We start from the raw sequence: 26,408 nt of genomic DNA on the forward strand, positions 1-26,408 counted from the left end.
CCATTCCTTCCCGAAAATGAATCAGCAATAGCTCCACATCTGAACTTCTTACAGCAGAACGGAGTAGGAGAAAACAAACTGAATGCTACAGGGAGAATCACTGACCTCAGGGCTTGAGAGAAAGGAGGAAGTGAGATGCTTCTGGTCCTCTGACCTCTCCTCCACTTTGAAGTGTAACACATGGGGCTTGACCAGAAACTGGCTAGAGGCGCCTTCAGGGATTTGGAGGGACTTCCACCCCCAGGAACCTGGTTAACCAGGTGAGTAAGTACTGCGACCACACTAGGGATAAGACAAGGCATCTTCCTTGCCTGTGCTCCTACCTGGGTTTTCCTTCTTCTTCTGGACCACTGCCTAAAAACTCTCCAAAATTCAACCTTTGTCCTTATAAAACCAGCTTTGTGGCTAACCTCAAGAAAGGCAATACATAGTCTGCTTTTAATGGAAAATCTAGTTAAGTAAAACAAGAGTATCTTAGCTTAGCATTAACGTTATCACACACAACAGGAATTACTATTCTTTTTCTCCTCCCAAATACACTTCATTGTATCACCTGCCATCAGATACACCAGGACGAAGACAGGAAAGGGTCTCTATCTCTAAGTTTTGTCTTTTGTTTCAACTGTTGAAAAACCTCCCATGAACCAGATGTTCAATCTGATTACTATAATCGTCAAGCCAACCCAAAGTTAAAGTTTAAGGTGAGAACAGAGAAGAAATCAGATCAACTGATGATCTCAAACAGTAACTACAGTGATCACCAATTAATCTTTAGGGAAAGGATCTAGATAACAATACAATTATTTTTGAGACAAAATGTTTATTTTTTCTATTCCATTTTGTTCTAAGGAAGAACTTAATATGCTCAAATACCTTCATATTGTCAACTAAAAGATACTTCTAGATACCCTAATCCAACAGAATTTTGCTTATGCACCTGTCATTATGAAAACAGAAAACCAAAACAAAATGTAACAATACGAAGGTTTAATGTGAAAAGCAAGAAAAACAGAAGCAGCGGCAGCAGCGCACTACACGTTTGCCCCTTTCCCCTGACAAACTGCGCTTGTGCCTTCATGTCTATGACGTTCATCCCAGGGTGCAACTGCGAACGGCCCCCTTCCCTCCAGCACTACCTTCCTGCATACGGCCACCATTTTTCCCGCAGAATTACTATGTTGTAATGCTATAAACTAAGAAGGGGGAAAAGGGAAACATTTATTTTGGAAATACAGTATGAAATACGGGAGCCAATGCATTGTCACACTTACCAAATGCTGGTGCACTAGAAATCGCAACTGGCTGCTGTTTCATGACAGGGGGAAGTGCAGAGGGGAGCTGATAGCCTTGCAGCTTCAGTTTGATAAGTTTCATAGCTATGGAAAACTCCACTTGATCCATCCTTCCATCGTTATTCATGTCAGCTAGTGCCCTGCAAACCAGCAGCATGGACTCAGAACAGCTATGACCGTAAAAGAACTTCTCCCAAACCACCACTCCCACTGACACAAGAACAAGTAATTAGCTCCTTTTCCCTTGGGGAGAATAAAACAAAACTTGAAATCCTGGCAAAGTTTTAAATAAATATAAAATCCTCCTATATTTTTATAGTCTGCTACTACTTACTTATATGATACATCAGGCAGTTTTCAGTCCAAGTGTGAGGATTTGTACTTTAGGCATCAACAGAGAGTTTCTTTTTGGAGTGATGAAAATGTTCTAAAATTAGATAGTGGTGATGGCTGCACCACTTTAAATATACTGCAAACCAATGAATTATGCACTTCAGAAAGATGTATTTTACTACTTGAATTATGTTGCAATAAAGCTATTACCAAAAAAAGGGTTCAGAAACACAGTGTTATTTCTAGAGATACATGGTTAGATTGTGTTAACTCCTCTACAGAGCTCCGTAAGAGTCAATGAGGGGATGTGACATGGCATGTTATACTGTCCATGCTACTAACCTCTAAAGCTCCTATCCCCCCAACTTTCAGAGACAGAAAAAGCTCCCATGTACTACTTCACTCCACAAATGCCCACAACTGTGGGGCCTGGGCGCCAGGAACTCAATCCAGGGGTCTTAAGTGTGTGGCAAAGACCCAATTACTTGAGTTATCACCACTGCTTCTCAGGGTTTGCATTAGCAGGACGTTAGAATCAGAACTCAAACCTAGGTGCTGTGATATGTAGGTGTCACTCAGTCGCCTTAATGGCTACACCAAATGCCATTAAGTATTTTTTAAAAGACGTTCAATTATTTCAATAGTTTTCATGGAGACGAAAGTTCCCATTAGTCAACATCAACTTGAATAGTAAATAAGGAATTGATCAATCAGACAGACGCCCCCACCTTATTTCCACGTCAGTGTCCCAAAAGGTGGTGTAAGAAGTAGAATTATCCAGTAAAAAGAACAATGAGTGGCAATGGGGAGAAGAGACTTTCTGGTAAGGATTTAATCAGAACAATTTAGTGTTTGTAAAAAAGAGCAAGAATAAACATGTAACCCTCTGATTCTAGGGCTTAACTTAAAATCCCCCACCATAATCCCAACATTTACTTAAGAACTTTGTAGTTCTCAAAAACTGTTCTCAGTTAAAAAATCTAACAGTTGGACTCCTTGGAGACAGAAAACTCAAAGGAATCTGGGGGAATACAATAGTTAATCCTACAAAGTTTAGCCCTCTACTTATACATGCCCAACACACTGGGATAGAGTTGGCTTCTACTTCTAAAGACTTCTCTGCAAAAACAATTTCAGTTCTGCCATCCATTAATAGTTATTTCTCCAGTTCTCTTTATTTAATAGAGTCCCCAAAAAACTAACTAAATCTTAAAATACTGACACTAAATCCACAAAAATTCCAAAGTAAAAGTATGTGCTAAAAATAGTCTAACTCAAACAATTCCTCCATAAGACTCTTAAAACAAAATGATCTTACAGATAATATTTAGCCTGATACTGTAAGCTATATATAACAGGCAGGGTTGAGATAAGAGGGGAGCTAAGGTGTGCTGGACGAAATGCCAAAGCTTTTTGTTTGATTTGAACAAATAGGCCACAGAGTTACCACTCTTACACACACTGGTGGTGTGAAAGATGATGCACTCATAACGGTGGGCAACTGTGTACGCCTTTATCCTTGGACCCGGCAATTGCACACCTAGGAGTTTACCCTGGGTGAAAACTGAAGACATGGCTCCAATAACATAAAAATACATATGCATAAGCTCATCGGTCGCTGCACTCTTCATAATTGCAACATAATAGAAGGAATCTAAATGCATGAACACAGGAGGCAGGCTGAATACCCCGTGGTCCATCCTCCACGATGAGCACTACGTAACTATAAAAAGGAAATGAGAGAGATCTCCATGGATTTCCAGGATGTGCTGTTAAGTGAGACAAGCAAGAACAAAGCAGTATCTATGGGACGTTACCTGTTATGTAAGCAGGAAGAATAAGTAATATAAAAACATACAGAGTTGTGGCGCGAGTTAATCTGCTTCACATATGAAGGCCAGTTCAAATCCCAGCTGCTCCAGTTCGTATCCATCTCCCTGTTAATGTGCAGAGAAAGCAGAATGGCCCGAGTGCTCGGGCCCCTGCACCCATGTGGGAGACCAGAATGAACTTCCAGGGTTCCGGGATTGGCCTGGCCCAGCCCTAGACATTACAGCCATTTGGAGAGTGAACAAGCAGGGATAGAACATCTCTACCTCCCTCTACTTTCAAATAGATAAATAAATCTTAAACCCAACAGCATTTTAAATAAGGAGCATATCCACAAAGGGGTGGGGGGGACTAATCCAAGTAACTTTCTTAACATAGAACTTCATGTCTTCAGTGTATAAACCAAAGAACTACAAAGTAAGCTTTCAGTCTCCTTAATAGAGTTGTGAGTAGTGACTATGAGTGTAGTGAAACTACTTTGTGCAGGTTGTAGGAATAAGGTGGAGGCCAGGCTCCTCTTGGCCCAGCTGAAGCCTGCCTATTGGAGGAGCTAGCCTCACCCACGAGGCCTTCTCATAGCTGCTCATGTCCTGGGTGGTGCCCACTAGCTTGGAAGTAAGCCAGGCAATAGTGCAGACTAATATAGCGTAGCCATTCATTTATCCATTCATGAATCAATCATTCAGGGGAGGGAGGAGGGACACCCATGATGGTGCAGGCACTACCTAGGAACTGGAGTTACAATTGTGAAAAGCTTCCCACTCTCACAGGGTTTACATTTTGGTGCAGACACTCAATGAGAGAAGAAATCAGAATAGAAATGAGGTGATGGGTGCCATGAGGGTAATAAGAAAGAAAACAAAGAGTGGAGTGGGTAGGTAGAGGAACCCTCTGAGCAAGCCACACGTGAAGCCTCACAGGTAAGGAACCACACAATAGTTACATTAATATCAAGGGCAGGACCCTGAGGCAACGAGAAAACTGGCCCGATCTGAGCATATTAACATCAGCACAGCAGGAATGCAGAAATCAAGAGTGATACAAATAAGAGTATAAAAAGCAAAACCCAGATCCTATCAGGACTTGCAGCCTTGGTAATTACTTTGGATTTTATTTTCAATTGAGAGTTTTAGATGGATTTACTTTTAGAAAACTATTCCAGCTGCTATTTTTGAAATGGAATCTTTTGTTTGTTTTGCTTTATTAGAACGGCAGAGAGAGACTGATTCATTCTTTGCCCACTGGTCCACTTCCTAAATGGCTGCAACAGCCAGATCAGGGACAGACTGAATCCAGGAGCCTGAAACTCCATCTGGGAGAAGATGGCCCAACTCCTTGAGCCCCTGCACCCACGTGGGAGACCTGCAAGAAGCTCCTGGCTCCTGGCTTCAGATCGGCGCAGCTCTGGTAGTTGTGGCCATCTGGGGAGTGAACCAGCAGATGGAAGACTTCTCTCTCTGTCTCTGCCTCTCTGTGTAACTCTATCTTTCAAATAAATAAAATAAATATTTTTTTAAAAAAGGAGGGGGTAATTGAGATTGTTAAATTGAGCCTATTGGGACCCAGAGAACTTCCTGACAGGAGCTCAGACGTGTGCTCGGAGTGTGCAGCCATAGGGCTGCTTGCCCTGCCTCCAGCCTGGCCCCCAACCTAGATCCCCACACAATTCCAGCGCTGGCCTCGCTGTCTCTGCTCCCTTCCTCCCTCTCATGGGCCCATTTCTAGGTGGGGCTCCCTGGAGTCCCCTCATTTCTCCATTACTGAGGGCCCAAATGCCTGGGATTCCAAAGCCTTCATCCAAGTTCATTTTCTCTCCAGTACATTTCTGGCTTTTGTCTTGCCCCACCCTCTCCAAACCAGGGCAAAGCTGAAAAAATTTTAAGCACTTCAGTTGCCAAAAAGTATGTTTGCCAGGTTCCTTCCAGTTCCTTGTTAGTAAGACCATTTCTAGGAAGACATATCATGTTTGGCCACTGTCAGAATTTGGCATTACACACACTGACTTAACTCCATCCTCTGAGAATCCGGGGTTCCTTGTATTCTCCTCTGGAAATCAGATGTAAAGGACAAAGAGTCCCTAAAGTATGAATAGGTTATAGTTCAAAGGTTTATGAACTAGTTAATGGAATACTTTCTATGGGGAACAAAACTTCACGGCGGTTTCTAACATAGAATACACTTCAGGCCATGCCACTCATATATCTGAACCAAAGTCAGGAAGATAGAAAGTACGAGAGAGAGAGAGAGACCAAAAAACAGTTCTCAATTCTCAATCCCAAATTCTCTTCAGAACAACATAGGGACTGCCTAATAAAACTTCAAAGTCAATCTCATTCCTCTCTCGATGAGAAGAGAGAGCCTGCTCTGGGCCCCATCAGAAAAAACAAGGCAAAATTAGTGTAAGAGGGTTTCATTTTGCGACTGTTACCACTAACAATTTTGGATCCGAGGTCAAGTACTACTGGTAGTTATTAAGTGAATGCGTACAGAGCTAGGAAGTTGGAAGAGATCTTGCTCCGATACACACTTAATTATTCCCTCACAACAGAAACTGGTGGTTCATTAAATTTCAAAGATCTTTTCTTAGGGAAAAGATACAGGCATTTCTTGAAAACTACTGTGAATAGAAGTGAAATATGCCATCACAAATATATTTTGCAAAAATGTCAGTCAAAAAATAAACATATAAAGAAAATTTTTGATTGCGCTAAGATTGCCAAATAATCATCTTTAATGATAGTAAAATTTTCATTAAAGGAAAATGAGCAAAAATGGCTTTCAGCCAGTCAGCTAAAAACACTTCAGAAAACTAAAATTATCTTAATCTTAAAAAATAAATCCAGGGGCTGGTGCTGTGGCATAGTGGGTAAAGCTACCACCTGCAGTGCCAGCATCCCATATGGATGCCGGTTCAAGTTCCTGCTGCTCCACATTGGATCCAGCTCTCTTCTATGGCCTGGGAAAGCAGTGAAAGATGGCCCAAACGTTTGGGCCCCTGAACCCACATGAGAGACCCAGAGGAAGCTCCTGGCTTCAGAATGGCACAGCTCCGGCCGTTGCGGCCAACTGGGGAGTGAACCAGTGGATGGAAGACCTCTCTCTCTCTCTCTCTGTCTCTTTCTCTCTCTGTAATTCTGTCTGTCAAATAAATAAATAAATATATAAATCTTTTTTTAAAAAAAGTAAATTCAGGGGCTAGAGCTATGGTGTACAAGGTTAAGCATCCCTCAGCCTGCAGTGCCGGCATCCCACATGGGCACTGGCTCAAGTCCTGGCTGCTACACTTCTGATCCAGCTCCCTGCTGTGGCCTGGGAAGGCCGCGGAGGATGGCCCAGAAGAAACCATGGGCCCCTGGCTTCAGATCAGCCCAGCCCAGGTGGTTATGGCATTTGGCAAGAGAACCAGCAGATGGAAGAGCTCTCTCCCTCCTTCTCTCTCTGTATTTCTGCCTTTCAAGCAAACAAACAAACAAATAAAGTAAATACATGGCTACTACTTGACGTTCCCATTGATCCTGATGGCCACTTGACGATCTTCCCCCTGTTGCTGAGGGCCTGTCTCCTTCCCTGGGCTATAGCTATGGGAGCACACGCTTTGTCTGTCCGGATCACTAGTGTCGCCAGCATCCACTACAATCACCAGCCCATAGTAATATTTTTCAGTGACTACGTTGTATGAATAAATGCGGAGTGAGGGGCCGGTGTTGCGGCACAGGTTAAGCCATGGCCTGCAGCAGCACCAGCATCCCACCTGAGAGCTAGTTCCAGTCCCAGTTGCTCTGCTACAATTCAACTCCCTTCCATTTCTTCTTCTTCTTCCTGTTTTTTAAAACATTTACTTATTTATTTGAAAGGCAGAGTTACAGAGAGGCAGAGGCAGAAAGAGAGGTCTTCTGTCCACTGGTTCACTCCCCAGATGGCCCATGTGGGTACAGGGGCCCAAGGACTTTGGCCATCTTCTACTGCTTCCCTAGGCCATAGCAGAGAGCTGGATCAGAAGTGGAGCAGCCAGGACTTGAACTGGATCCCTTATGGGATGCCAGCACTGCAGGCAGCAGCTTTACCCACTATACCACAGCGCCGGCCCTGATCCAGCTCCCTTCTAAAGTGCCTCAGAAAGCAGCAGCAGAAGGCCAAGTGCTCGGGCCCCTGCCACCCACATGGGAGGTCTAGAAGAAGCTCTTGGCTTCGGCCTGGCCCAGCCCAGCCTTGTGGCCATTTGGGGAGTGCAGAGGATGGAACTCTCTCTCTCTCTGTAACTTTCAAATAAATTTTAAAAATCTTAAATTAATAAATGTGGAATGAGGCTTCCTTGCAGAGTATTCATCATAAAAACTGCTTCTTGAATGAACCCTCAAGAACTGAGAATTCAACGTCAAAGCACATAATTCAGCAGAGGAAGATAATAATGATGCCTGGGAAAAGGGTCCCCAGTGAGCGGTCTTGGTGATGGTGTAAAATCTGTCTTACACCAGGATGCAAAGCAAAGAGCCTTACAGCTACAACAGGTGCGGCCCAAGTGTCTTGCATCTGCACAAGCACTGACAGCACAGTGCTCCTCCGCTCACCTGTGCCTGACTTCTGGCTCACCGGCTCTGTCTCTCTGAGCCATCTGCTTCCTTTTTAAAATAATTCCAAAAATACTTGGCTATCTGATGTTTCTGCTGGGGAATGGAAGTTAAAACTAGAAAGGTTTCCTAGTAAAGAGCTCACTAGTTGAGAGAGACAGTCTGGCAGCCAATATGTTGACAATGAGGAAAAAGAAAATAAAGCAGATATCCAAGAAAAGTGAGGATTCTGGCACCATTCAGTTACATCCAAACAGAAACACAGCACATTTATCCCATGAAAGGTTTGCTATTTCAGAACATAGTCAATGACTTTCATTATGACAACACTTAATTTGCAGGAAAGCTTGGATTATACTGTGTAGACTATGCTCAACTACAACAGCAGCTATGTCAGTCTTCATTAATTTGCATAAAATCAGAAATTAAAGTCATGTAAGGGGACAGCAAATTAGCTGGAAATTGTACTAATGTGGAATACACAGCCACTGATATTGATAACAACTTCCTTTTCTGGGTTTTCTTTTGAAGACCTCTTAAGAGCCACATGTCATACTCAGTTTTTTTTACATGAGTACAGTTTTTCTGCTCATTCCCTCAATACTCTGTTATAAAAATATAGGCATTTCCATTTTCTAGATTTGAAAACTGAGGTCAGAGGGTAAATATCTCTTCCAAATTACAGAGACAGAAAGTGGCATGACTGGATTGAAATTCAAGTGTAGGAGTACAGATGCAAGGTCGCTGCCTCACAGCAAGCTGTTCCATGGTGCGAGTAATTCCAGGAAAAATGAAGTACTAAGTGCTAAGAACGGCATTTTGTGGGAAAATACAGTTTCTTACAGGACAACAAAATTCAGCCTGCCCCTCAAGGTCATGGGCCTGTATTTCCCATTGACTTTTACCAAATCTCTTTCTTGCTTGTGGCTGCAAAAGACTGAACACCTATTTGTGGTAGTTAAGGAATTCATAATATTAGGTGTTTGCTACATATTATATTACAACAAATCCTGGCATTGTTTTGTTTTTTGAGAAGAGGGGCATATAGATAGCAAGCTCTTTCCCACTGGTTCACCCCTGAAATGCTTGCAATGGCCAGGGCTGGGTCAGGAGTGGAACCCGAGTCAGAAATGCGAGCCAGGTCTCCCATGTGGGAAGCTGGAACCCAAGTACTTGAGCCTGCAGACTCCCAGGGTATGTACTGACAGGACGCTGGAATCAGGAACCAAAGCCAGGTGATAAACCCAGCTGCTGAACCACGAGGCTAGAGGCCTGCTCCCAATTCTGCTGATTTCCGACTTCGCTAACTCTCAACTACATGTTTTATGATTTCTCCTTCAATCAATGAAAGATGAAGAGCCACTCCCTTAAAGAGTAAGAAATGTAGAACATTCACAAGAGTATGGATGATGTGGAGGAAGCCAAAACAAACTGATGAGAAAAGATCAACATTTAGAGGCTTCAACTAGAAAATTAATTTTTCAGACATTCAAATGTCATTAAAAAAATTTCTATATCAAAAAGATACTTTTCAATATTTCTCTGGTAAGAAAGAGTATTTCTGACCAGAGATACATGTTTTCCTTCCATATAACATAAAAAAAATCATACTACCAAGTAAATAGAACTGCACAATATCTATTTCACATTCTGCTTATGTAAAATTCCAACTTACCATATCTGTGCTAAAACAGGTTGAGGTAACCCAGATTGAAAAAAAAAGTTTCTTGCTTGATCACCTGTAATTTAAATGGAAAAAGTTTCAGGAATAACAACAGCTGACAGAAATCCTCTTAAAGCATTTTCATTAGGAAAGTAAAAGGCTGGTAATCCTATAAATACTGAATGCAATACATGACAAAGTCAAATTCTAAGCCTACAAGCAACAGTGAAATGAATCCATCAACTTTAACTTTAGAAATTAGCACTTCCTAAGAGAGGTCTACCATGTGCTGGGATAGAGCGTTTACTTGAACAAATCTGCAATGAACTAAGATGTTAACAGCGGAAGCAAAGCATCCCTGCAGGAATCCCTGGGAGACTGACGACCAGCACTTCTACTTCATACTATTTCCACTACTGCTATCTACTGATAGATATATTTATGGGGAGTAAGCAACAATGACTCAAAGAATCACATCAGTGATGAACAAGGAACCAGTTAAAGAGATCTACTGTACAAACACATTTAAAACATTGATCCAGGAAATCTAGATACCATTTTTTAAGGTGAATTCCAGAAGAGTAATCAAATAAAAGAAAATGTACAAAAGGAACATCAGAGAGACTGCAATAATATGCTTTAAACAAACAACAAAAAAAAGCTCAAAATCTGATAGCAGTTTTCTAAACCAGTTCAAGATCAGAATTAGGCCGGCGCCGCGGCTCACTAGGCTAATCCTCCGCCTAGCGGCGCCGGCACACCGGGTTCTAGTCCCGGTTGGGGCGCCGGATTCTGTCCCGGTTGCCCCTCTTCCAGGCCAGCTCTCTGCTGTGGCCAGGGAGTGCAGTGGAGGATGGCCCAGGTGCTTGGGCCCTGCACCCCATGGGAGACCAGGAGAAGCACCTGGCTCCTGGCTCCTGCCACCGGATCAGCGCGGTGCGCCAGCCGCGGCGGCCATTGGAGGGTGAACCAACAGCAAAGGAAGACCTTTCTCTCTGTCTCTCTCTCTCACTGTCCACTCTGCCTGTCAAAAAAAAAAAAAAAAAAAAAAAAATCAGAATTAAGCAAGTGTTTTAGCTCAAGGGCCACAGTCTAATCCTCCATTACCTAAAAGAATGTGGCCTTTGATCCAAACCAATTCCCATCAGTGATACGCCCTAGGGAAGATGTGAAGGGGCTAAAGGAAAAGCAACTGCGGAAACAAGCTTTGGGGCCGGCGTTGTGGGGTAATGGGTTAAGCCACTGGCTGCGACGCCGGCATTCCAGGTAGGCCTCTGCACCCACATGAGAGACCCAGATGAAGCTTCTGGCTCCTGACTTCAGTCTGGCCCAATCCTGGCTATTGAGGCCATTTGGGGAGTGAACCAGCAGATGGAAGATTTTCTCTTTCCCTCTCTCTTCTTTTTCTGTAACCTATGCCTTTCAAACAAACAAAATCTTTTTTTAAAAAGAGCTTTGTTAAAGCAAGATAAGTAAATGTCCCCCGTGGTCCTATGTGCTCACTTCGGCTTTGTAAAGTGATACATGCACTAACAAGTGATACATGCACTAATAAGGCAATAAGGAAAAGGGTAAATATGTGACTGATTACCAGTAATGAATCCGGATCTTGGCTTTAGGCTATGGAACTGCTGGTCATGCTTCGCCCTCTCCTCCACAGTGATGGCCCACACGTCCAGGCTGCCTGCAATCCACAGACAGACACTCAGTGACCCTCTCACCATCTCCATAGTAATTTACCAATTCCATGTGATGAACGGTTTGACAAATTAACATTAGTTTGTCCTTGGAAGGTGTGCATACAATGTTAGAGGGTAAAGGAGGACAAAAAAAGAAACAAATTAGCACAAATTCCTCTTTTACAAACTTGTCCTATAATCCAATAGTTAGGATTGTGTGGAGATACAGTATGTTAATAACTAACATATTCACATAAACCTATGCAACAGACCAAGTTAACTTAAAACCACTATCAGGTGCGTTAAATGTCAAAGGCAGAAAACTTACAAAGAAGTTAGCCTTGCAACTAGAATCATGTGTTATTCCGTGAAAAATCCCCTAAGAGTGGTAAAGATGTTCAAAATCCAATACTCAAATATGTGGTGATGGATGCACTACTCTTCATTTACTAAAAATCATTTATACAGTTAAAACTAGTAAATTTTACAGAGTGTAAATTATACTTCACTAAAACTGTTTTTTAAATGAATATTCCATTTAAAAATTAACATTCAATTAAGGAGAATGGGATTTTGGCTCTTCAGTTTTGGCTCTTAGACTAATTGGGCATCCCTTGACTACTGACAACTTCCTAATTTTAGTTCTTGGTCTTCTCAAACAAATTCACTAAAGTAATTACAGATTACACAGGTAGAAAGCTTCCAACAGTTCAGGCACCTTTCAAAAAAGTGAGAACATACAACAGGTATGTTTACACAAAATATGAAAGTGCCCCGCACAAAAGCAGAATGTCTAAACCTGGCACCGCACCCTCTCTACCGGGCCTGCTACGACAGTGGCAGGTCAAGTGGGGGTCCACTCAGCCACTGTATGTGACCAGCACCATGCCAGACTGCAGAGACCAAGTGGTGTCCAAGCCAGAGATGATCTCTGTCCTCAGGCCAGAGTCCTGCAGCTTCAGAAGGAACTCTGGAACTATAAACAAGAGGAGAAGCAAAAAACCAAGAAGTGTGTAGTAACTAAGAAGAGGGACCAAAAAAAGCACAAGAAAATAAAAAAGAGTAACTAGTGACTGCGAAGCTCACAGGAACCCTGCCAGACAGTGTCACAGGACAGGGCCGGATGCCTCCTCGCTGTCTTACTAACAGCTACATTGCAGCTGCCAAGAGTGATCTGTAAATAGGGCACACGCTCAGTTGTTTAAAAAAAAAAAAAAAAAACTTGGCAGGTACAAAAGAACTCCATTTAACCATTTTCTACGATGGTTAAAAAAAATCCCTACAACCCACAATTTATGCAGAATGACCAATCAAACAGATAAACAAAACAAAAGTGAAATGACCCCAAAAATATGCTGTAAAGAAAACACAGGCATGGAGAGAAGAGTTCACTAAATGAGACCTGGAGACACAGGAATTAACTGTAATATATGCAGCTTCTTTATACGCCAATTGGAAAAACAAACCATAAGAAATGTCTGAGACTATCAGGAGAATCTTAACATGAAGGAAATATATCACGAATTCTACAGGTGCAACATGTGGTGTATAAACTGTTATAGGTTTGATCATAGTATTATAGAACTGTACATATCTTTTAGACATACAAGATAAAATATTGTTGGAAATGATATTATGCCTGGGAGTTGCTTCTGAAGAATCCAAAGGGAACAATATTGGCCATAAGTCAATAATAATTGAAATTATATGATGAACTACAGAAGGATTATATTATTCTTTACATTTTTCATTGAAAATTTACCATCATATCATGTTTTAAAATACATTAAAGAGAGGAAATTTTTGAAAACTTACCACCAAAAGGTGTTGGAAACTGAGCCATGGTTCCGTTGCTTTTACCTTGCTAATCGACGCCTGTAACAGAAATGCAACATTTGAGTTTATGAAAATTTCACTTCTTGTTTTTTTGTTTTTTTTTTTTTTTTTGATTTTTTTTTTTTTTTTTTTTTTTGACAGGCAGAGTGGACAGTGAGAGAGAGAGACAGAGAGAAAGGTCTTCCTTTTGCCGTTGGTTCACCCTCCAATGGCCGCCGCGGCCTGCGCGCTGCGGCCGGCGCACCGCGCTGATCCGATGGCAGGAGCCAGGAGCCAGGTGCTTTTCCTGGTCTCCCATGGGGTGCAGGGCCCAAGCACCTGGGCCATCCTCCACTGCACTCCCTGGCCACAGCAGAGGGCTGGCCTGGAAGAGGGGCAACCGGGACAGAATCCGGCGCCCCGACCGGGACTAGAACCCGGTGTGCCGGCGCCGCTAGGCGGAGGATTAGCCTAGTGAGCCGCGGCGCCGGCGAAAATTTCACTTCTTGTATACTCAGCAATACATTGACATGTGGTCTTAAATTATCAGAAGACTGATACTACAGCCAGGGTACAACTTGACAAAGGAAAGTTACAATGGGGGCCAGTGCTGTAGCACAGCACTTTAAGCCACCGGCAGACCATGTGGGTGCCAGTTGAGCCATGGCTGCTCCATTCCAATCCAGCTCCCTGCTAATGCATCCAAGCACTGGAAGATGGCCCAAGGCTTGGGCCCCTCCGTGCACATGGGAGACCCAGAAGAAGCTCCTGGCTTTGGCCTGGCCCGGCCCTGACCATCGCGGCTGTTTAGGGAGTGAACCAGCGGATGGAAGGTCTCTCTTGCCTTTTCTCTCTGCCTCTCATTCTATCTCTGTAACTCTTTCAAATACATAAATAAATCTTTTAAAAAATAAAATTATGAAGGAATTCATGCATTCTCTGCATACTTTCCGAGGTACTGAGGAAAGTTAATCAATCACTGACAACAAGAAGCTGTTTAGTCTAAGTATTTGAAAGTCAGAGTTACAGGGACACACTCACACACACACACACAGATCTTCCATCTGCTGGTTCACTCCCCAGATGGCCACCACGGCCAGAGCCGAGTAGTCCAAAGCCAGGAGCCAGGAGCTTTTTCTGGTCTCCCAAGCACTTGGGCCATCCTTGCTGCTTTTAGTGGATTTGTGGTATTTTTATAAACAGGTTTTTACCATGTTTCAGTAGTTTTCCTCTATTGCTATTTTTTTTTTTCCACAGTGAGAAATGAGGATATCCAGGGCTTTATTTTGTAATGCAGAGGCCACATCGTGGCCCCAACCCCACTTCTCTATTGCTATTTTACTTAACATTCTTATTAAGGAATGGTTGTTAAATTTTTTGAAACCTTTTTTGTTAGTACTTAATGAAATAATCACGTTTCTGATTTAACACTGCATTATAGTGATAAAGTTCATAGTATTAATTATCTTACTATTTATGTACATAATAAACCAAATTCAGATATACATGTTAATCTTTTACTACACAGACAAGTTTGATTTCTTACTATTTCCTTTAGAACTTTTGCTTAAGAAACTGTTATGTATAATTCCATGCAACAAAGTGGCAAATACAGAGGAAACAGATGGATTTTCTACCTCCCTAAACGTCTGCAAAATTATCTTTTTAATAGGTCACAGAAAGAACTGGAAATGCAAAGATAAAACATTAAAAAGATATAAATAAAAATGATTTTGGGGTGAGATTTCGAGGAGTAAAGTCTGTTACCAAGGTCTTTCCATAAAGAAAGACAGCAGAATCTCAGCCAGACATCAGGATCATTAACTCTTTTGGTCCAAAGTGTATTTAATCATCATCAGTTTCTGGCAGTGCTCTCAAAGTATCCGCTGTTCACCAACCCACCCCACACCTTGGGAAACAATTCCCCGCTCGGTGGGAATCTCTTCCCTCAGAATCTTCATGCCACCAGGACCGCATGAGACTAAACGTGTCTTGGCCCTTAATGACACACGCATCTCCATTTCCCTTTTATTTTAGCTCTGTTGCGTGACTACCCACTAGTCTGCTACCTCCAGCCTGGGTCAAATATCTCTAAACTAATACTTTTCTCTCTTCCCTTCCTTAATTAAAGCCCAATTCTTTTCATGTCAGTGTTCTCAACTGGATATGAGTAACAATCAGTCTAATAAAGCTAAATCGCTTTGATGGGTAAGTGAAAAATGTACCGTCTGGGCTCATTTTAACTAATTCAACTGCCAAACTCTGATTTAAGGATGAGGCTGGACTATTCCTGCTTACCTTTCTTCTAACCACAGTTCTACAGAAGCTATTCACATCTGTGTTCTGCTCCACTCTGAGGGAGCCCCAGATAAAAGTAGCAATGCAGAGGGAAGTGAAGATCTCAAGACTTGGAATCCCATTGCTTTCTCAGGTCTAACCTACCTGGACCAACCACAGTGATAACATCCTGGCTTAAGGTGTCGTGTTCCTATTTTTACTTATTTTTTTTTTAAAGATTTATTTATTTATTTGAGAGGCAGAGTTAAGACAGAAAGACGGAGAGGTCTTCCATCTGCTGGTTCACTCCCCAAATGGCTGCAATGGCTGGAGCTGGGCTGATCCAAAGCCAGGAGCTTCTTCAAGGTCTCCAACATGGGTGCAGGGGCCCAAGCACGTGGGCCATCTTCCACTGCTTTCTCGGGCCATAGCAGAGAGCTGGATCAGAAGCGGAGCAGCTAGGACTAGAACTGGCATCCATATGGATGTCAGCTTCACAGGCAGAGGCTTAACATACTATGCCACAGCACTGGCCCATGTTCCTGTTTATATACATTGGTTGTGTATATACCTAGAATTTCAAAAAAATTTTGCAAAAAGCCACCATGTATGTATATATATATATAGTGCAAATTATATAACATATAGCCAAGATTTTTAAGTTTCAGCTCTGCTACAGCATTTTAAACCCACTATTGCCTCTCTGTTCTACTCACTGAAATTAAAATCTATGGACAAAACACAAAAAGGGAATGGAACTACCTGAGAACAGTAAGAAGCAAAGGAAAATAGGCAGAGTTTAGAGGGAGTAAAAAGTTTTCCCCCATTTTTGTTCTCTCGTCTCTAACAGCTGTGCCCCAGGGGTGGGTCTCATTCAAGGAACTATGCAGTGAAGCAAAAGCACAACACTGAAATTCCTACAGAAATCCAGTGTTTGTGGCCAAGGAGCTAAGAGGCCAGAGTGTGGGGGAAACCATGGAGGAGAGGGCTGGAGCGGGAGACTGCCAATCCTGTGAATGATGCGTCACTGGTCTCAGGTTCACCGCTGTGTGTGGACAGGCAGAACAGTCCCAAACAGCACAGCACGGGTTTTTGAAAACTGAACTGAGAAGGAATTGAATGAAGTGAACTGGAACCCCCGTCCACAGACAGCAGAGGGAACTGTAACCAGGACAGATAACAGCCAACACAAACCAACAGTGTCCAACGGAGAATCACAACAGCACACAGAACCCACACAACATGAAACTCATTATGTCCTGGATATAATCCAGAATTATTTGACATACCAAGAAGTAGGAAAATCTGACAAACTCTCAAAAAAAAAAAAAAAAAAAAGAAAACAAAACAAAACCCTGGAATCTATAAATGCCAACTCTAAAATGAAAAAAAAAATTGAAATTATCACAGATTTCAAATTTATTGCCTGTTTCATCACATAAAGGTAATAAACAAATGGAATAAATGGAAAAATAAGTTCTCATCAAAGAAAAATTAGTCTAAGAACAATCAAATGAAAATTTTAGAGAGAAACTTAGATCTTCAGGAAGGAAGAGCCCCAGAAATGGTAAATATCTGTGTAAATATAACACTATTTTGCTTATTAAGACCTATAGCAGGGTCTGGTGTTGTGGCCTAGCAGGTTAAGCCACCACCTCAAACACTGGCATCCCATAACGGAGTACGGGTCTGAGTCTGATCCTGGTCTCTGCTAATGCACCTGGAGAGGCAGCATAAGATGGCCCAAGTGCTTGGGTCCCTGCCACCTTCAGGCGAGACCAGGATAGAATTTCAGGTTCCTGGCTTCAGCCTGGACCTAACCAGCCACGGCAGCCATTTGGGGAGTGAACCATGAATGAAGACTCACCCGCCTACCTCTCTCTCTCTTACTCTTTCAAATAAACAAGCAAATCCTAAAGAAAAAAGAGAAAATCTCTTCAAACAGATAAAGCATTTATGAGAAAAAAAAAAAAAACCTACTGATGATATCGTAGTTAATGAGTAAAAACTGAATTTCTCAACCTGAGACCAGGAGCAGAGTGAGGACACCCTCTTTCACCACTTGTATTCAATGCTATTCTGGGGCTTCTAGTCACTGGAATCAGACAAGACTAACAATAGCCAAAAAACTGGCATAAAGACTGCAAGAGAAAAACTAAAATTCTCCTCACTCACAGATGATACAGTTGACACAGTTGTTTAGAGAGAAAGTCCTACAGATTCTAGAAAATGTCAACTCTAGTTAACAAGAGAATTTAGCAAAATTGCAGGATAAAAGCTTAATTTATTAAAATCAATCTCACAATATTAAAAACTGTAGAATTCTCTTTCAAATAAATAAAATAAATCTTAAAAAAAAAACTGTAGAATTCTCAGAAATACATTTAACAAGAGGCTGGCACTTGGCACAGCAGATAAAGCCGCCACCTGCAGTGCTGGCATCTCATATGGGTGCCAGTTCGAGTCCCGACTGCTTCACTTCCAATCCAGCTCTCTGCTGTGGCCTGAGAAAGCAGTAGAAGATAGCTCAAGTCCTTGGGTCCCTGGACCCACTTGGAAGACCCAGAAGAAGCTCCTGGCTTCGGCCCAGCCCAACTCTGGCCATTGAGGCCATTTGGGAAGTAAACCAGCAGATGAAAAAACCTCTCTCCCTCTGCCTTTGCCTCTCTCTGTAACTCTGCCTTTAAAATAACAAATAAATAAATCTTTAAATCTCTGTCTCTCTCTCACTGTCTAACTCTGCCTGTCAAAAAAATACATTTAGATATATAGGGCCACTACAACCAAAACTACAAAATATTGCTAAGAAAAATTCAAGACCTAACTAGATAGCCTAAGTCCATGGGCTGCGCGTGGGAGACCAGGAGGAGGCACCTGGCTCCCGGCTTCAGATCAGCGCAATTCCATCCGTTGTGGCCATCTGGGGAGTGAACCAGCAGAGGGAAGACCTTTCTCTGTCTCTCCCTCTCACTGTCTGTAACTCTACCTCTCAAATAAAATAAATAAAATCTAAAAAAAAGAAAGATTCAATGTTGTTAAAGGGCAATTCTGCTCAAATGCAGCTGTAGATTCAATGAAATCTCAATCAAAATGCAATACAAAGAAACCAAGAGTAACCAGAGTAATTTTTAAAAAGACCAAAATTGGGGGGATTTTAACCTCTCTCATCTCAAGGTTACTATAAAGCAATATCAGTCAAGACCTTTGGTCCTGGACAGGCCGGTCAATCGGACAGAAAAAACGAGTTCAGAAATAGACTCACATGTGTTTGATCAATTGATTTTGGGCAAAGTTGCAAAGGCAAATCACTGGAAGAAAAAATGTCTTTTTTTTTTTTTTTTTTTTTGACAGGCAGAGTGGACAGTGAGAGAGAGAGACAGAGAGAAAGGTCTTCCTTTGCTGTCGGTTCACCCTCCAATGGCCGGCGCACTGCGCTGATCCAATGGCAGGAGCCAGGTACTTATCCTGGTCTCCCAAGGGGTGCAGGGCCCAAGCACTTGGGCCATCCTCCACTGCACTCCCGGGCTGCAGCAGAGAGCTGGCCTGGAAGGGGGGCAACCAGGAAAGAATCCGGCGCCCCGACTGGGGCTAGAACCCGGTGTGCCGGCGCCACAAGGCGGAGGATTAGCCTAGTGAGCCACTGCGCTGGCTGAAAAAATGTCTTTTTAACAAATGGAGCTGGTCCCTAACAACGGCCTGGGAAAAGCAATAGAAGATGGCCCAAGCTCCCACGTGGGAGATTTGAAAGAAGTTCTGGATTCCTGGTTCAGCCTTGGCTGTTGTGGCCACCTGGGGAGTGAACCAGCAAATTAAAGAGATGCGCTCTCGCTCTCGCTCTCTCTCTCTCTCTCTCTCTCTCCCCCTCCCTCCCTCTTTCCCCCACCACCCTGTAACACTGTCAAAAAAATAAATAAATCTTTTAAAAAAAGCCGTATCAACTAATATCCATATAACAAGAAGGAACACTGACCTGTCCACACTACACAAAGATTAAAATGGGTCACAGACACAATGTAAAGCCATAATATAAGCTGTACATAAGAATTCTAAACCATGGGAGACTATCTTCATGACCTTGGGCTAGGCAATTTCTCAAATCTCAAAGGAGCATGGTTTAAAGAAAAAAAACTAGTAAATTGAGCATTATCAAAATGTAGCTCTTTGGCTGGCACCGTGGCTCAATAGGCTAATCCTCCGCCTTGCGGCACCAGCACACCAGGTTCTAGTCCCGGTCAGGGCGCGGGATTCTGTCCCGGTTGCTCCTCTTCCAAGCCAGCTCTCTGCTGTGGCCAGGGAGTGCAGTGGAGGATGGCCCGAGTGCTTGGGCCCTGCACCCCATGGGAAACCAGGAGGAAGCACCTGGCTCCTGCCTTCAGATCAGCAACGGCAAAAGGAAGACCTTTCTCTCTGTCTCTCTCTCTCACTGTCCACTCTGCCTCTCCAAAAAAAAAAAAAAAAAAAAATGTAGCTCTTTAAAAAAATACCACAAAGAAAACAAAAAAGCAAGCCACACAGGAAGAGAAAACTTTGTGACACAAACATCAAACAAGAAAAAAATTTATACCCAGAATACATAAAGAACACTTACCACTTAAAAATAAGACAACTCAAGTGAGAAAGTGGCTAAAATAAATCACAGAAATGGCCAATAAGCCCAAGAAAAGATGTTCCATATCATTAACCAGCAGGGAAATGAAACTAAAGGCTGAATGACAGGCCATTGTATTTCCTTCCATTAGAATGGCCAGCATGGGAAAGACCAGCCAAACCTCCTCTGGCAAGGTTGTGGAGCAGCTGGACTCCTACCCTGCTAGTGGGAGTGGGAAACAGTACAATTTCAGAAAGCACTGTTCTCATGAAAAGGTAGACTAGACAGCCATCATTGTTCCCAGCCAGGCTACTTCCAGGTATTTAGCTAAGAGAAATGAAAATTTGCGACCACACAAAGATTTCTACACGAATGTTCATACCAAGCTTAATTTTAAGACTCCAAAAACCAAAATTCACGTCAATCAACTGATGGATTTTTTAAAAAAGAGAAAAAAAAAAAGGCCTGTGACCTATCCATATAATGAAACACTATTCAGCAATAAAAAGGAACCAACTGTTAGTATAACACAACAATATGCATGAATTTCAAAAATTACTATGCTAGATAAAGGAAACCAGTTTTTTTTTAGAGTATATTGTCTACAATTGCATTTTTGTGAAAATTCTAGAAAATGGAAACTAAGTTAAGGTGACAGAAAACTGATCAGTTGTCGCCTGGAGAAGGGAGCAGAGAAAAATTTATCTGTGTTTTAAATACATACAGTTTAGTATACTTCAATACATTTGGAAAAAAAGTCACAAACTACAATGAAAATACAAGAATGAAAGTCAAGAGTTCTGTGATCTCAGCCATTCAGTACAAACTGGCATATGTACGCTAATGCAATTTACATCTCTTCTTTGAATCAGCAACTCAATAAAAATTTTAATAAAAATAAAATTTTAATAAATTTGATATAACATTCCAATTTCAAATAACAAAATTCAATCTCAAATAATAAATATTAAAAGACAGTGTGAAGGAAAGACAGATGGAGAGATCTTCTATTCACTGGTTCACTCTTCAAATGACGGCACAGCCAGGGCTGGGACAGACCAAGCCAGGAGGCAGGAACTCCATCCTCGTCTCCTGCATAACTGGCAGGTAAATGGGCCATCATCTCCTCCCTCCCAGGTACACAGACAGGGAGCTGGCTTGAAAGTGGAGCTGCCAGGGACTGGAACCAGTGCTCTGATGTGAGACGCAGGCATCCGAAGCAGCAGCTTAACCTGCCGTGCCATAATACCTTCCCCGGAGTTTTCTTTAAAAATCTCAAAACCATTGAAAGGATAGAGCAAATGATGAGTAATAAAGCCTTCTGAGCAAGAATTAAATGCTAGATCTCAATAGTGAGTGGGAGTGCTCAATGAAATTATTTGGCAAAGCTGACAAAGAGAAAAATTTCTTAAAATAAAAATAAAAGTTTGTATGTCCTGCCTCCACCTCTGCTTCTGGTCCTGCTTCCTGCTAGAGGCACCCTGTAGGCAGGGAGGGCACAGTGACCCCAGTACTTCACTCCCTGCCACCCATGTAGGGTGGAGGGTCTCTACCGTTACAAGCCATTTGGGAGTAAATCAGTGGCCAGATTTCATTAAGGCCTTTCCATTTAAACTTCTGGAATTCAAGACCTTCAAGTATTGGTAAGATAACTGGAAAAAAAATGTTTTGCTTTGAAGAACACTAACATGTTAAGTATTTTTCACATTCTCATTTATGATCAGATTATCATTTCTACTTACAGCTTCTTGGAATGAATCTTTTTTTTAAAAAATATCAACCTTTATACCAAAGTATTCATCCACTTGGAAAAGTTTTTACTTCCATGTAAAATACAAAGCTGTAAGATCCAACATATAAACCACAAGCTGTTATCAGTGATTTTCATCTCCTCATTAAAGCATTTTAAGGTAGTCCTAAACACTGACAGCTAGATCTTTATCTTAGTCCCAGAATCAGAGATAATGGTCTGCATTATAACAGAATAATGGAATCAGCTTTGGTGAGGATTTCCTGGCAGATCCTTGCTATCAAGAAGTTTATAATTAAACAGGGGAGGGAAAATACACATGGGAAATGGGGCAGGAGGTGGGGCCGGGGGAAGGAAGGGAGAGGGAGACACCTGAAATTGGCAAATACTAACTAAAGAAAAACCTTAGGGGCTGGCTTTGTGGACAGTAGGTTAGGTCACCACCTGGGATGCTGGCATCTCATAAGGACACCAGTTCGAGTTCTGGCTGCTCCACTTTTGATCCAGCTCCCCGCTAGTAACCTGGGAAAACCAGCTAAAGATGGCCCTACTACTTAGGTCCCCGGCACCCACATGAGAGACCTGGATGAAGCTCCTGGCTCTTGAATTCCGCCTGTCAGCTGTGGCCATCTAGAGAGTGAACCAAAGGATGGAAGATAATTCTCTCTCCATCTCTCTCTGTAACACTTTCAAGGAAAAAGAATAGAAAAAAGGAAAAGAAAAGAAGGAAGGAAGGAAAAACGTTAAGCCCTTATTAATACACTGGACCCATGTTAGCCAATTTAATTCTATTAACAGCCCTATGGGATGTGGAAACTATGGCACAGTCTAGCTATTAAATGCTGAGTAAGGAGTCTGGTTTCGGAGACCACGATCATAACCTGTACTTTCAGAAATAAAAATTTCACACAAACAAATGGAAGATTTGTCTCTCCCACTCTCTCTCTGTAACTGACTTTCAAATAAATAAATCTAAAACTGTCATAGCAGATCACATAGGAAATGAAATGCAGGAAATAAGATGAACAGAATGTTGACATGTGAAGTCCAAAGTGTTTTTACTTACAAAAAAGGAAAATTTCCTGTGCCTAAAGCATTCATGCTATGGAGGTAGGAGGTCATAAACTTTAAAAAACCTTACAAAAGCATTAAGCAGTGTTCAGACGAGATCGGGCGCGTTCAGGATGGTATGGCCGTAGACTAAGCAGTGTTCAAAGGTGAGAAAGGCAGACGCTCCATCCACGTGAGGGGATTTAGCAGGGAAGGCAGGTCATCCACAGTGAAAAACAGAAATGCAGAAACCCACCCAGGGCAAAGCAAACCCACCCAGGAGGCAGAGCAGCAGCACCGTTCCCAAGAAGGCAGTCGGGACCATGGGCACACTTGGGAGGCCAGGCTGCTCCGGCCGGGGGGAGCCTGGAGTTGTCCCAGGCAGGAGACGAGACAGACAAGTCGCAAGACGGCCCTGTCCCATGGGATGTTTACTGTTTCTTCCTCCTGAAACGTTTCTATTTTACAACAGTGCCTACATTATCGCTGTCCGCACTTTCCCCTTTAGTGAAAAAGATTACAGATGACCACTGTGGTAAATTTAGAAAGTTGAAAAAATAGAAAGGGGGGAAAATCCATGATTTCACTAGCCAAAGCCGACCTCTGCAACAGTTTGGTATTTATATTCCCTTTTAGTCTTCTCCCTATGAATACACAATTGTCCCCTTCTTTTGGACGCTTCATGTGATAATGCATGCTTTCCCCAAGTTATTAAAACCCTTCATAAACACAGTGCAGGACTTCCATTTATTTTTAGAGTGAGGCAAACACTAGTATACTTACGTACAAAAAAACACACAAAAAGCAAACTATTGGGCAATGAAGGAACAGGTAAACAGTAGTTTTTAAAAAGTTGGATACTGTTAGTACTTAAACTGAAGCTAGAATATATCTGAAAAGTCAACCTTCTATTTTCCAGCTTCAAAATGAGAGCTAATTATAAAGTCAGAAGAATAATGATGCTGAATTTATTATTTACATAACAATCCCAAAGACTGACATAAAAACTTTTATAAATGTGTATTTACAAAACAGAATGACCACCCTTAAAATAGCATTTATTAAAATGTCATTTTGTGTGATAAAAGTATATTGAAACAGGATTGCTATTTAATTTCCGATGTTTTACTATCATCCAGATTATTCAGAAGGTATGAAACAATTTTTTTAAAAAAATTAAAAACAGGGCGCCGGCACTGTGGTGTAGCGGGTAAAGCCGCCACCTTTGAGGCCAGCATCCTGTATGGGCACAGTTCAAGTTCCAGCTGCTCCACATCTGATCCAGCTCCTTGCTAATGCACCTGGCGAAGCAGTGGAGGATGGCCCAAGTCCTTGAGCCACTGTATCACGTGGAAGACCCAGAAGAAGCTCCTGACTTGGGATTGGCCCAGCTCCAGCTACTGCAGCCACTTAGGGAGTGAACCAGCAGATGGAAGACCTCTCTCTGTTTCTACCTCTCTCTGCAACTGTCTTTCAAACAAATAAATATTAAAAAAAAAAAAAAAAAAAAAGACACAGCTTGGGACACTGGTATCCCATATCAGATTTCTTGGGTTCAAGCCTGCCCCAATTCCAACTTTTTGCTAATGCGCACCCTCAGAAGCACGAGATGACGACTCAAGTGTCTGGATCCCTCCCACCCACATGGGATCTGGATTTGGTTCCCAGCTCTTGGCTTCAGTTAAGCTCAGTCTCTGCTGTTGCAGGCATTGGGAAGTGAAACAGCAGGTGAGAGGTCTGTCTGTCTCTACCTCTCAAATTAAAAAAAAAAAAAAAAAAAAAGGGAGGGGACAAATTTTGAAGGGGAGAGGGAAGGATGTAAGATGCGAAATAAACCCACAGAATTCAACACTATGTATTATTCATAAAAAAGGGAACCCTCAACAATTATGTCATTCAAATAATCAGCAAATTTCTAAAACTCAAGCAGGGCGAATTTAAGTTTAATGACCTAAAAACAAAAGTGAAATTTTGAACATTTGTTACCTGTTTCACTTAACAGACCATTCCCAAACACTCTTATATAAATAAGGAAATTGTGTTCCAGGATTAGAAACAAGCAAATGACAGAAGGGAAAAGCAGAGGTCCAGGCTGTTCAAGATAAAGACAAAACTCATCCATATTGCAGGGGTCAAAAAACAAAGAATATCTCTTCTCGCAGTTAAGATCCTATCCTTGGTGGAGTAAGTACTGGTATATAACGGTACATTTATAACTGCATTGGGCTTCCATTCTCCCTCTAACTCTCCTGAGAGTATTCTAGCAGTTCTAGATTCTGGACAAATAATTTGCATTCCCTAAAGAAAGTTGAGCTTTTCTAGTATTCTGGAAGGTACTTCTGGATGACAAGAATCTGTTCTTGGAGCCGGTGCTGTGGTGCAGGTTAATCCTCCACCTGCAGAGCCAGCATCCCATGTGGCCATGGGTTCTAGTCCAGGCTGCTCTTCTTCTGATCCAGCTCTCTGCTGTGGCCTGGAAAAGTAGTGGAAGATAGCCCGCACCCTTGAGCCCCTGCACCTGTGTGGGAGACCTGGAAGAAGCTCCTGGCTCCTGGCTTTGGATGGGGGCAGCTCCAGCCATTATGGCCATTTGGGAAGTGAATCAGTGGATGGAAGACCTTTCTCTCTGTCTCTCCCTCTCACTGTCTATAACTCTACTTCTCAGATAAATAAATAAAATCTTAAAAGAAAACAAAAAAAGGACCTGTCTTCCTCAGATTTCATACAATTCACTTTGGACTTGCATTTTAACAGGTCTGTTATCTAAAATCAGTTCACAGTGTCCCTGTCAACATGGAAATTCACTTATTGGAAACAGATTTTCATGATATTATGGTAATAAACAATTCATCTCTTATAAAGAACTAGTTCACCCCATTGTTTTAAAGTTGCTCAAGGATCCATAGCATAGTAAAATACAAAATAGAAAATCAAAATAGAAAGATGGCATCAATGAAACACTGAAGGGAAAGAACAAGAAGGAAAAATATGAAATGTTGAGATAAATGAGAACACATCTATTTTAATCATCGTGAAGCATTTAAAGATATCTTTAGGAATATTAAAATAAACCCCGTAACATACTCTACTCACACCCTACTATCTGTAGTTGACAGTGTTAAGTGTATTATCCTATCTATATTTAAGCTTGAGCTAGAATAAAAATGAAAATAAATCATTAAAAAAAGTCACCTTCACGTATTTTTCCTTTTGGGAGCTACACATCTCTAAACGTTTGAAATTCAAACACCATAAAGAAAAATCTAAAGAAATCTTCCTTTTACTATTTTTTAGAAGTCTGCAATGAATGGAAACAACCAAAAGAATCCATACATTGTTCTATAAATGAGTCTTACAGCGGACCGAGGGGATGAACAAAGAGCAGAAAGTTGCCCTGTAAGATTACACATGAAGGCAGGAGGTATACAAAGCTCTTTTGAAATGGAGAGAAAAGGTGCTGAAAGCCCGACAATAAACAGACAAAAGAACTGACAAGTGCCAAACATATAGCCAACCTGATCAATGCCCTATTGTCATGTCTGAGGCCCTGAACCTCAAATGTG

At 42.0% G+C, this 26,408-nt stretch overlaps 1 protein-coding gene across 12 annotated transcripts in view; it reads right to left on the bottom strand.

The window, feature by feature from the left end:
• ITSN1 (intersectin 1) overlaps positions 1-26,408 on the bottom strand; it is a 222,353-nt gene that overhangs the window by 149,069 nt on the left and 46,876 nt on the right. For all 12 annotated transcript variants that reach the window (XR_007914559.2, XR_011387720.1, XR_011387719.1 and 9 more), the window contains exons 2-5: positions 13,181-13,240; positions 11,278-11,370; positions 9,699-9,762; positions 1,272-1,432 (exon numbers count right to left, since the gene is read on the bottom strand). Coding sequence is in view for 9 of the 12 variants with exons in the window: in XM_051833603.2 (XP_051689563.1) it covers positions 1,272-1,432; positions 9,699-9,762; positions 11,278-11,370; positions 13,181-13,208 (346 nt within the window). In the remaining 3 variants the exon portion in view is untranslated. The remainder of the gene's footprint in view (positions 1-1,271; positions 1,433-9,698; positions 9,763-11,277; positions 11,371-13,180; positions 13,241-26,408) is intronic.

This window comes from Oryctolagus cuniculus, chromosome 4 (genome assembly GCF_964237555.1).
Source record: "Oryctolagus cuniculus chromosome 4, mOryCun1.1, whole genome shotgun sequence".
In the NCBI taxonomy this organism is placed as follows: Eukaryota; Metazoa; Chordata; class Mammalia; order Lagomorpha; family Leporidae; genus Oryctolagus; species Oryctolagus cuniculus.